This window comes from Panthera leo, chromosome D2 (genome assembly GCF_018350215.1).
Source record: "Panthera leo isolate Ple1 chromosome D2, P.leo_Ple1_pat1.1, whole genome shotgun sequence".
NCBI lineage: Eukaryota > Metazoa > Chordata > Mammalia > Carnivora > Felidae > Panthera > Panthera leo.
In genome coordinates this window covers 55,178,869-55,192,207 of record NC_056689.1, presented here as the reverse complement: position 1 = coordinate 55,192,207, position 13,339 = coordinate 55,178,869, and the positions used below count along the sequence as shown (strand labels likewise).

The window sequence follows — 13,339 nt, the reverse complement described above, 5'->3', positions numbered from 1 at the left end:
ACGTGGCTCTTCTCTCCACATGGACTTTCGTTTAGTTGTCTAACCTGAGATTTTTCTTACAGTATGGTGGCTGGCTTCCCAGGGGGAAGAAGCAGAAGCCGCCAGTCCACTTCAGGCCTGAACTCAGAGTACCCAGAATGCCACTTCTGCCACATTCTATTGGTCGACACAAGCCTAACCAGCTTCAAGGAGAAGAAAATAGATTCCACCCCTCAATGTGAAAAACAGCATGAGCTCACAGGAATGAGAGCTGTGGCCATATTCAGAGACCAGCTCCTACCTTCTCTCGCTGCATCTTACCTGCCCACCAGCAACAGGCATTGTCAGGGGTCTTAGTATTTACTAGGTTGTTGGTGTAAAATGACCCAACCAAATAAACTTCGACAGTCAGATGCACTTGGGTTTGCATCCCAGCTTAGCCACTGAGTAGCTAGGACCTCAGATAAGTATTCAAACTCCACATACGACGTTTGGGGAGACTTAGAGGTAATATTTATGCAAAGTGCACAGCCAGGTTCTGGAATTTAAGAGGTGCTCACTGAATGTAGCTCGTCTACTTTTTCCTCCCTACCTCCACCTCCAAGAATAATATTATCCAGCATTAAAGTATATCATCCACCTCTGGACTGGGATTTCACAGCTGTTCAACAGCTGCACAGAAATACATTTAAAGGAGACCGGAAAGAATAAGGCTGTTGCAGTTTGTTAAAATTCTGTTTCTGGTAGGTTGGCCTGTGCATGGTACCCACACTGCACAAGAAATCTTCTTGGGGTTTTTAAGGCGGACAGTGACAATACTCCCCCAGCCACCCCTCCTCATACCCCTAAAATAGGCTAAATCCATAGTCCACAAACCCTCCAATGACCCTGGGCTTTTGGAAGTGGATAATGTCAAGGCTAGGCCAGTTTCTCCACTCTGTATTGCAGCAGCAGATGGGCAGGTCTTTAAGCATCCAGGGCAAGCCTGACCAGGAAAGAGACCCTCGTCACCCTCAAAGGTGAGCTGAAGGCAGGCTATTCTAGCCCGTCCCCCCCAGCTTTCCCTCCGTCAGCTCCATCTTTCCAGGGCACTGTCAGGCGCCAGCCTGGGGTGCCCCTTGTTTTTGTTTGAATTGAAGATAAGTTGTGTCAATCTCAGATTCCCCTTTAATCACAGCCTGCCCCCCTCCCACCACCCCCAGAAAAAGACCGCCCAAGCAGGAGAAAGGATCTGAGGAAGCCCCCCTGCCCCGGCCCCCCTAGCTTCAGCAGCAGGTTTATTTCCTGGCATTATGTGGCTCCCCTCAGCCCTGACGGCAGGGATTTGTGCTCCCAGCTCTGGGGAGGGCTGGGGGGCTCAGAGAATTGCTCACTCAGCATCCCCCTGGCAGACCGTTTGGTCAGAGGAGTCTCCCTCCCCTGGCAATGAGAGCTCAGCATGTATTTTGGGGCTGCTAATAGGATTAATGAAATGGAGTGTGTAACCGCTACTCCAATGAAGCTGTGACTGTTTTGATAGAGCCTGATTTCCAGAACCATATTCATAAAAGAGAATGAACCTTTCACTTTCAGTAACGGTTCCGAAGGGCTTTGTGTTGCAGGAAATAATAATGGAATCTTGTTTGCACTGGAGATCACAAACATGGGTGCAAAGCACCACTCAGCTCCCGGACCCCTGAATGTCACTAATGTCAGTATATCTGGGTGTAGCCACTGAACCTAACTGTAGGCATTCTCTCTAGCCTGTCCCCGAATGCAGACCTTGACAGTGATTACTGAAGCTCGCACTGAGCCTTTACGACTGCAGGCATTTGACATTCATTACCTGGTTCAGTGCCCACAACACCACCATGCAGCAGGAAACAAGACTCAGAAGGAAGGAAAAGTGGCTTATCCAAGGCCACACAAGTAGCAAATGGCAGCATTTATCTTGAGCCTAAGTCTCCCAACTTAAAACCCCCTGCTCTCAACTTTTGGGCTATATCAGTGGTTCTCAAACGTCCCTGTGCTTTTGAACTACCTAAGAGCTTTAAAATCTCACATGCCTGGACTCCACTGTAGTTGGACCGAGTTGCCACCTCAGGGCAGGGGGCAGACACCAGAACTTTTAAAAAGCTTCCCAGTTGATTCACACGTGCAGCCAGGTTTGAAAACCATCATGCAGAATAATCCAGTCTCTGCTTTCACCGAGGGGCTACTCTTTAGTCTTCCAAGGTTCCCACGCAAGGTATGAATTTGCCCATCACCCTGGGGTGGGGGTTATGCAGGTGGCTTGGCTGTCGGGATGGTTGCGTCCAGTGTGGGGGTGACCAGTTAAAAAATCGAAAATTCCTAGTTCCTCTCTTGAGAAGGCTGGGTCAGGCCTGGTTCTGTTTATGGCACACCTGTGCCTTCTTCTGGAGATGGAACATTGAATGGCTGTGGCCGCGGTGCTTTTTCAGAGAGAATAGGGTCCACTCCCAGAGCCAGATAATTTAAATGGACTTTATCCCCAAGCCCACCCCAACCCCCAGTGTGTTAAATCCTTTCAGATGCCCCTGAGCTTCTCTTCAAATGTAGGACTCTTGGCCATAATAAATAATTACATCCTTCTATGTGGACTCCAATTCCAGATAGTAGTAATCCAAGAAAATCCAATAATGACAGTTGCATTAAGATCCTTCTTCCAGGCTAAGCAGAACATCTGTTTAGACATATTTTTAATCGGCAAATGCTTCCTGTGTTGAGTCCTCGGCAAATTAAATTTCTCACTGGACCGAGGGGGGAAGCTGTCATTCAATAACCCATCTCTGGAAATTACACCCCAGTCTCTTTCCAGGTGCACTTAAGATTTTCCCATGCTGACTCGGCTGCATACCGGCCCTAGCAATACGAGGTCACATGTATATATAGCACAGCTTGTCTGAGAAACATGGGATGTCGTAGTGCTGGTCCCTCAAATAGAGAGCTATTTCTGCCCATTCTGCAAAGGAGACTTGGCGGCAGAAGAAAATTAAGAGACTTGTTGAAAACCCTACGGGAAATGAATAACAAACTTCCACTTGCTACATCGCTGCCTGTGATTACTTAAGACGCGATGATTCTCAGGATTTAAACGTTAAGGGCGTTAGGGCTGCCGACATTTTGGAGGGGATTCCGCCGCAGAATTGTTTGGACTGTAGGGCTGTTTATTTTTAGAATAACTCATCCAATTCATTCATTCAAAACACAAAAGCACCTGACTGTTTACCACCAACCAGGCACTGTGCTGGGTGTGAATAGAGTGGTGGACAAGCCAGCCACAGTTCCTGCCTGTGGGGACAACTCAATTTGAAGGCACTTAGCTGCGATTTGTAGTCGAGGGTTGGGATAGCCAATTAGAGTATCTGCAGAGGCTTCGCAGGTAATGTCAATGGGTGAAGTGGGCTAGACGGGACCAAAGAAAGGCGGGGAGAGGTTCTGACAACCAGGAAAACATGTCTTGGCTATGGTGAGCGGGTACTGCAGAACTCGAGTGGGTTATAAATGAGGGGACATGGACCCAGTGTTGCCACATCCTTCTGTTTTTCGTGAAAATCTGTATTCTTATGTGAAATCCCTTGATTTTTAAAAGTTGGCTTCTGAAGTGATATTAAACAAAAAAAACAAAAAACAGTGTGGGCCAAGAGTGTCCAAGCCAAGCAAAGCACATCTGCGGGATGGGTTTATCCCAAGAGCTGCAAGTGTGTGACTTCTGATCTAGAAATTCTACCAGTAAAACAATTATTTTTAGGTTTAAAAATGTATTATATGCCAACCTTCTTGTTTATATGACTAACTGAATTAGTAGGAACCCCTATACAAATACAGAACTGCTAAAAATAGTATGTAAACCTTTCCACCCTCCTGAATAAAAGATACACAGTTAAGATCAAAGGATAGAAAGGGAAATTTCCATGATCAGAAGAAATAGGGAACACAAACCCATAAAATTAAGCCTCAGATGGTGGTAAGACTTCGCAGAGGGCATTCAAACTGGGCTAGGATTTGGGGAACAAGGGGCCTATAAATAAAGGAGATGTGGGCTTGGTCCCATGTGAAGCAGAAAGTGAATACTAAGATCTTGCATAAAATGAGCACTGTCAAAGGGCTTCATATTCACTAAAAAAGAGAGAGAGAATAGAAAATTCTGCCCAGTGGCTAAGAGGAGTGGCAAGAAATCTTGCTATCTTTCCTAGGCTCTAAGTGTGGCTAAAAAAAAAGAAAAAAAAATCTTCTATGAGCAACTGAATCTGAAAGCTTGTTCCCTCTACAGGTGTAAGTTCTCAAATTACATTTCCTAAATATGGAAACCCTAAACTTAGAAATTAACTTAAAAATTGATCTAGGACCCTAGAATCCCAACAGCCCTGAAAAAATGAAAAATAGGGTCACATTCATAGTTGATGGCATCGAGGGCTCCTTCAGATAGAAATGATCTCCCCTAAAAGTGAACTTTAAATAAAAACATTAGATACACAAAGAGTTAATCTATGAAGGAGAATCAGCAGAGATAATAAATTGGTGAATTAGTACCCAATGACACAGAAATAATAGAACAGTCTGAAGGAGATTAAATAAGTATATGTAACGTGTCTAAAGAACCAACAGAAGAATTTGAAACTATAGTAGGGAGGGGGGAAAAAACAGGCAGATTAGGAAGCTACTAGATAGGTATGTCTTAGTGTTGGTCCCAAATAGAGAATTATTTCTGCCCATTCTCCACAAGAGAGTTGGCAGCAGAAGAAAATTAAGAGACTTACTGAAGACACTATGGGAAATGAATAGCAAACTTCCACTTGCCACATTGCTTCCTGTGATTACCTAAGGCACAATGATAGGTGACGGAATGACCATTAAACTATAAGGATACCTTCTGTTGGTAACAATAAAGACCAAAAGACATTGGAATGCTATCTTTGAAGTGCTGAAAGAAAAATATCTCTCAGCTTAGAATTCTGTACTTTCCCAGCTAAACTTAGTTTCCAGGGTGCAGATAAAATAAATTGATTGAAGGTGAAATAGACTGAAGATAAAATAAACTGAGAGAGTGTATGATCATCATGAGAGAATAATAAAAGATGCATTTCCACGAGGAAGATTTGAGATGTGAGAAGTAGCAGTAAGCACAGAAATGGTGTATATGAAGGCAGATATAAATCTGCATTGCAAACAACCATATCACTGGTAATAGTGACTAATTTGGGGTCTTATTTTTTTATTTTATTTTATTTTTTTTATTTATTTTTGGGACAGAGAGAGACAGAGCATGAACGGGGGAGGGGCAGAGAGAGAGGGAGACACAGAATCGGAAACAGGCTCCAGGCTCCGAGCCATCAGCCCAGAGCCTGACGTGGGGTTCGAACTCACAGACCGCGAGATCGTGACCTGGCTGAAGTCGGACGCTTAACCGACTGCGCCACCCAGGCGCCCCTAATTTGGGGTCTTAAAAGCAAGTAAACAATAACATGAAAAATTGGAAGTTCTGTTTACAAATTAAAATACTTTAAGATCCTCGTATTCTCAGAATGAGAATGGAGATTCTGATTTCTTCAGATCTACCTTATAGTTCACTAATTCTTTGTACTTTGTTAAGTCCAGTATGAATGTTAAAAATAAAAGTCAATACTAAAATAGAAAGGAGACAATGGAAATAAAAAGTAAATATAGAAAAATATCTTAATCCTATAGAAAGCAATAAAGGAGAAATAAAAAGAAGCAAAGAAAAAGATAGCAGATAGTGACCACACACAGAGAGAAGGAAATCAGCCCAGGTATATCAGTTATAAAATAAGTCTAATTCACCTGTTAAAAGAGAGATTCTTAGGGGCGCCTGGGTGGCTCGGTCGGTTAAGCGTCCGACTTCGGCTCAGGTCATGATCTCACGGTCTGTGAGTTCAAGCCCCGCGTCGGGCTCTGTGCTGACAGCTCGGAGCCTAGAGCCTGCTTCGGATTCTGTGTCTCCCTCTCTCTCTGCCCCTCCCCTGTTCATGCTCTGCCTCTCTGTCTCAAAAATAAATAAACGTTAAAAAAAAAAATTAAAAAAAAAAAAAAGAGAGATTCTTAGATTGAGCAATAAGGAAAAAAATGTAGCTATTTGATGTTTATAACAGACATAACTAAAATCTAATTACACTTATATGCAAAAATCCTCAACAAAATATTAATAAATCAAAACCATCAATGTATAAAAAATAATTATACACCATAATCAAATGAAATTAATCCAGGCATGCAAGGTTCAATATTTGAAAATCAACCAATGTAACCTTACCATATCAACAAGCTAAAAAAGAAAAATCCCATGATCATATCAACGAATACAGAAAAAGCATTTAACAAAATCTGACATTTACAATAAAAACACAGCAAGTTAGGAATAGAGAGAAATTAACTTGATAAAAAGCATCTGCCAAAACCTTACAGCTTATATCTTAAAGTAAAAGACTAAATACTTCCTCTAAAACCAGGAACAAGGCAAGGATGTCTGCTTTCATGCTCTTATTCAACATAGTTCTGGAAGTTATAGACACTGCAGTGAGGCAAGAAAAATAATTAAAGGCATGCAAATTGGAAAGGAAGAAATAAAACTGTTTCTATTTCCAAATGACTCGTTTGTGCGTGTAGAAGATCCGAAGGAATCTAAAAACAAAAAACAAAAAACAAATCCTAGAACTAATAAGCAAATTTAGCAAGATGGCAGACACAAGGCCAAAACCCCCAAATTGCTTATATTTTTTAATGTTTATTTTTTTTTTTAGAGCGAGCACGCGCACGCGCACGCGCGAGCGAGCAAGTGGGGGAGGGGCATAGAGAGACAGAGACACAAATCCAAAGCAGGCTCCAGGCTCTGAGCTGTCCGCACAGAGCTCAATGCGGGGCTCCTACTCACAAGCAGTGAGATCATGACCTGAGCTGAAGTCAGACACTTAACTGACTGACCCACCCAGGTGCCCCTACATTTCTATATACTAAGAATAATCATGCAGAAATCAAAATTTAAAACACAATACCATTTGTAAGCACTCAAAGAAAATGAAATACCTAGATATACACTTTTTAAAAGTTTTATTTATTTGTCTTGAGAAAGACAGAGACAGTGCGAGTGGGGGAGAGGCAGAGAGAGAAGGAGGGAGAGAGAGAATCCCAACCAAGCTTCGTGCTGCCAGCACAGAGTCTGACATGGGGCTCAAACTCACGAAACCGTGAGACCATGACCTGAGCCAAAATCAAGAGTCAGATGCTTAACTGACTGAGCCACCCAGGCACTCCATCCTAGATATACACTTTCAAAAAACATGTACAATGACTGTATACTAAAATTACACAAGGCTGATGAAAGAAACCAAGAAAGACCTACGTAAATGGAGAGACATACTATGTCCATGGGTTGGAAGACTGAATATGGTAAAGATGCCAATTATCTCCAAATTATCTACAGGTTTAATGTAATTCCTATCAAAATCCCAGCATGTTTTTTGTTTTTGTTTGTTGGTTTGGGTTGGTTTTTGGTTTTTTTAGACACAGACAAACTTGTTCTAAAATCCATATGGGCAGACATAAAATTTATATGAAAACATAACTAGAACAATCATGGAAAAGAAGCCTAAAAATGGGAGTAATCACTCTACCAGATTCTAAGGCTTACTGTATAACTACACTAAGCAAGACAATGTCATATTAGCAGAGGGATAAACACCGAGATCAATGGAACAACATAGAGAACCCAGAAATCAACTCACACACCATATAACCCAACAATTCCTCTCTTAGGTATTTATCTCAGAGAAATAAAAACTTATCTTCACACAAACACTTGTATATGAATGTTCATAATGGCTTTATTTGTAATGTCAAGAAACCACCCAGATGCTTTTTACCAGGTGCATGGTTAAACAAACTGTGGTGCATGCATACCATGGACTACTGCTCAGCAATAAAAGGAGACTATTGATACATAAAACAACTCAGATGAATCTCCAAAGAATTATGCTGAGCGAGAAAAGCCAATTCCCAAAGTTATGTACCGTAAAATTCCACTTATATAATATTCTTCAAATGACAAAATTTTCTAAATGGGGAACAGATTAGAGTTGAGAGTTTAGGGATGGATGATAGGAGAGGGGCAGGGAAATAAGATTATACAATGTCAACATGAGGGATCCTTAGGGTAATGCAGCTGTTTAGTATCTTGATGGATACACAAACCTATACATGTGATAAATGCCGTGCAACTACACACACACACACACACACACACAACTATATGTGATGCTGGAGAAATCAGACTGAGATCAGTGGATTACATTAATGTCCATATTCGAGTTGTGATACTGTACTGTAGTTTCATAAAATGTTACTACCAGTGGAAATGGAGTTACACAGGATATACAAAATCTGTCTCTATTATTTCTTATAACTGCATGTGAATCTACAAGTATCTCAATAAAAGTTTCAATTTATAAAAACTATTTCATATACAATAAAAAAATAGAACCTCAGTATTATGACCATTGCAAAATTTATTTTATTGTTTGTTGTGGGAAATGTAATTTATTCACAGAATAACGCCTGTTGAATGACTCATTTAAAAAAAAGCATAATTACACAGATCAAAAATAAATGAGTGGAGAAAAGCTATATGAGGCAAACACTAATCAAAATAAAACTGATACTGTAATATCAATATCGGCCAAAAGAATCTTTGTTATGGATGAACATTATTACAGATAAAGAGGGTCATTAATGATGAAATAAATAATTCACCAGGAGCCTTTAACAATATTTTACTTGTATTAAAAAGCGTAGCCTTGAACAATATAAAGCAGAAGTTAAGAATAAAAGAGAAAATGACAATTCACAATCTTAGTTGTCAGGGATGCTTAAAGCACTTTTCTTGGTAACTGATACACCGAGGAGCCAAAATATTTGTAAACAGAATGTGTGAACAACATATGTAGCACCCCTTAACTATCAATTATGGAAATTGATGCGCATTATCCCAAGGACATATGGAACATTTATAAAAATCAATCACATACTGGGCTACAAAGGAAGAGTCAAAATACCAAAGAATTGATACCTTGGAGCATGGACTAGTCATCTATGGCCAGGAGGCCAAATCCAGCCTGCCATCTGTTTTTGCAAATAAACTGCTATTGGAACAGAGCCATACTCATTCATTTACATATTGTCTATGGCTGCTTTCACACTACAGTGGCATAACTGGATAGTTGCAACAGAGAATATATTAACCACAAAACTTAAAATATTTACTGTTGGCCTTTTACAGAAAAAAGTTTGCTGCCCACCCGCGCCTGCCTTGGAGAATGGGTTCTTAGAACACAAAGTAATGTTAGAGATGAATAACACCCACAGAGAAACAGATGTTTAGAAGTTAAAAGTCACACTTCTAAATAAGTCAAAGATCAAAGAAGAAAGTCTAAATGGAGCTAACAGAATATATCAATGTCTGATATTGAAATGTGCATGTCAAATGATAGAATTCAGGTAAAGGGGAACTCAGAGAAATCTTAGCCTTAAAATGTTAGTATTAGAATGTAAGAAGGATTGAAAATTATGTGCCAAACACTCACCTAAAGAAGCCAGAAAAGGATGATCAACTGATTTGTTAGGAGAGTGCCAAGACAGTTCTGTAGGGGAAAAACTAATTTTTTCAACAAATTGTGCCGGAAAAACTGGATATCCACATGCAGAAGAATAAAATTGGACCCTTACCCCAGACCATATACAAAAATTAACTCAAAATGATTAAAGACTTAAATATAAGCACCAAAACTGTAGAAATGTAGGTGTAAATAGATATAACATAGATATGAATCTTAGTGAGGTTAGATTAGGCTGTAATTTCTCAGATATGGCCCAAAAAGCATAAGAAACAAAAGAAAAAATATGGATGCCTTGGACTTCATCAAAATTTAAAACTTTCATGCTTCAAAGGACACTATCGTAAAAGTGAAAAGACAACCTACAGAAAATATTTATCAATCATATGTCTGATGAGGGTCTGGTATCCAGAATATACAAAGAATAATTATAACACAGTAAAAAGACAATCCAATTAAGACATAGACACAGGATTTGAAAAGACTTTTCTTCAAAGGAGATATGCAAACGACTGATAAGAACATGAAGAGCTGTTCGGCATCATTAGTCATTAGGGAAACGCACATCAAAGCCATAATGAGACGCCACACCACATCCGTTAGGATGGCTAAAATCAGCAAGTTTGACAATAGCAAATGTTGACAAGTATGTGGAAACACTGGAACCCTGGTATGTTGCTGAGGGGAAGCAGTCTGGTAGTTCTTCGAAGGGTTAAATATAAAGTTACTGTGTGACCCAACAATTCCAGAGTTTGGCATATACCCAAAAGAACTGAAAGCATACTTCCACACAAAAACGTGTATGTTAATGTGCATAATAGCATTATTCGTGATAGCTGATAGCCAACAAGTAGAAACAACCCAAATGCCCACCCGCTGAGAAACGGATAAACAAATGTGGTATATCCACGCAATAGAATATTATTCAGCCGTAAGTTACAATGTGGGACTGATCGATGCTACAACGCGGATGAACCCTGAAAACCTATTAAGTGAAAGAAGGCCAGACACAAAATGCTACATGCTGCATGATTCCATTTATGTACAATGTCTACAATAGGCAAATCCATAGAAACAAAAAGTGGATTTACTGGTCGCCAAGGACTGGGCAGGGTGTTGGGGGGAGGGTAGGAATGGGGAGTGACTGCTAGTAGGTTTCTTTTTGCGGCGGTGAAAGGGTAGAGTTCTGCAGTGGTGATGGTTGCACGACTTTGTGAATATACAAAAAACCACCAAGTCGTGTACCTTCAAAGAGTGTCTATTAGGGTGTGTGAATGATATCTCCAGTTTTTAAAAAAGAGAAGAAGATAGAAAGGAAACATCAGAATAAAATAAGGGAAAATGGAAGGAAGTAATAAAATACGTAAAATTAATGAAATAATAAAAAATGAAAGGGACCAACAAAATGAAAAGCTGATTTTTAGGGAAACGATGCAGAAACTAGAGAGCAAATGCTCCAAGTGAGAATCATGAGAGAATCTGAGCAAACAGCCTGAAAACAAAACGTTACATTGTCTGAATGACCAAGAAAATGAATGTGGAGTCAGCTCTTTGGTTGCCATAGGTTTGAGCGATTTTATCCCACCTGTCTATCTCTGCTATTTCCAGGAGCCACACCTTGGACTCAGGACCTTAACAGACTCTCCATTTCTTCTGCACGTTTCTCTCTGAAAGGTCCAGCTGTGCCAAGAGACTGGGAGGAGTTGGGGATTTTCTGAGGCTTTTTCCAGGGGGTTATCTTGCAAAGAGCTTATTTTCCCAGCATCACAGACTGGTTCACTCTGTTTGTCAGACTGGCCAAATCGTTTTCAAACTTTCCAACACTGATGAGTATTTCATCAGGGCAGGGGACTGGTTCAATAGTTTCCTCGGGTGTTCCCAGTGCTAAGAAGAGAGCACACCCCTAACTCGGCTCCTTCCCAAAGGATGCCTTGTCCGGGCAGCTTGAGTCTGAGGGTCTCTGGCTGCCCTTTGCCCCACAGGGCCCGTTCAAGGCTTCCAACAAGCCAGACCTGCTTCCCTCAGAGGCCTGGCACCCTTACTAACACCCAGGGGTTCAAAACCCTCAACAGACCAAATACCCCCTGTAGAACACAGGTTCTTCACACACCCCTTTTTATGGATTCATGAATAATACAGTCTTAATCATAATGTACAGAAGGAATTCAAGGCAAAGTAAATGGCAGCATGCCTCTCTTGCAGACGGCCAGGAAAATGCTATGCTTCTACAGAGCCCCGGGACCTCAAATGCCAGAGCTGAGACCTTTTCTCCGCGTGTCCGAAGAGCCACAACCTCGAGGGCAGAGAGGATATGGCCTGGAGGGGTCATCCCCTACGTCATCGGAGGGAACTTCACTGGTCAGTGGTCCCAGATGAGGCCTCCTTTGAGGCTGGGTGCTCTGTCTCCCTAGGTTGATGGTGTTCTCCCAGGAAGAGTCCAGGTGGAATGGAGCAAACGCTGGGACCACAGCAGTCCTACCTGCTAATGCTCCATTGTGCACTAAGCCTGGGGAAGCTGCACTCTCTGGTAGGGCTGTGTCTTCAAAGGTGGTCACCTGGTCCCCAAGGCTCCGTGCAGGGCGTGACATAGGGCCCTGGTCTTGAAATATAAGCAGAGGTTGCACAATGGGTATGTGAGCAGAGCCCTCCAGACAGAAGGAAGCTGTGAGTGGCTGCACAGGAAGGCTTACCTGTGTTCTGCCTGGATGAGAAATCTGGACCCCCCACCCCTGCAGCACTCCACACGGTAACCAGAGTGGCCAACCCTGACTGGGCTGCGGCACCTGCCAACAGTACACCCTGGGGCAAGTTACTTAACCCCTCCATGCCTCAGTCCCCTCTTATGCAAATGGGGATGATAATATTTTCTAATCCATAGGGTTGTTTTGAGAATTAAATGAGTTAATTTAGATAAAGCACTTAGAATAGTGCCTGGCACATAGTAATATTTGCTATTGGTATCATTATCTTTAAAATATGTATGTCAGCCAGTGGCTTCCCATCACTACAAATGAAGCTGAAACTCTTGACCATGGCCTCCAAGGCCCTCCTCCAGGCAGCCCTTGCCCTCTGTCCCACCCGGTGTCCTACCCTGTTCCTCCTCTCTTCTCCCCAGTCCCTGTGTGCTGGCCTCACAGGCACCTTTCCTTTCCGGAATATGCCCATTTCATGGCTGCCCTAGCACACCTGCACTTGCCCTGTTTGCCTAGAACATTCTTTCCCCAGACCTTCTCATGGTTTCTTCTTATCACTGGCACCTCAGATCAGATGGCACGTCCCCCCAAAAGCCTTCTTTGCCTCCCTGATACCCCCAATACTCCCACAAGCCACTCACTCTCAGCACCCCACTTTCTAGTCTTTGTAGTACTTCCCATTACCTGAAATGCTTTGACTTTTGTTTGCCTGTTTTTTGTCTCTGCCCAATCGTTGTGGGAGCAGGGATCTTTTTTTTTTTTTTTTTTGTCTTGCTTTCATTCCTGTATCTGCAACACCTAGAACAGAACAGTAGTAGACATTCAACAGTTATGCCCATAGCAGGCCTGTGGCCAGTATTAGTCAAATGCCTGAGTGGAAAGCCACACGGAGCTGCCTCTTCCAGGCTCTCGATTCTGCCAGCACCTACAAGTCGGCCTCCTCTCTGCGGTTCTGTGGCTTCTGGGGGAGGCTGTTGATGAGGCAGCTGTCCCAGAGCCACTGAAAACCACTGATGGGTAAAGGCACGGTGAAGACGTGGATGA

At 42.1% G+C, this 13,339-nt stretch overlaps 1 protein-coding gene across 1 annotated transcript in view; it reads left to right on the top strand.

Annotated features, from left to right (window-relative positions):
• TLL2 (tolloid like 2) overlaps positions 1–13,339 on the top strand; it is a 122,952-nt gene that overhangs the window by 56,368 nt on the left and 53,245 nt on the right. Inside the window, exon 4 of the mRNA XM_042908867.1 lies at positions 11,805–11,960. Within this exon, the coding sequence (XP_042764801.1) occupies positions 11,805–11,960 (156 nt within the window). The remainder of the gene's footprint in view (positions 1–11,804; positions 11,961–13,339) is intronic.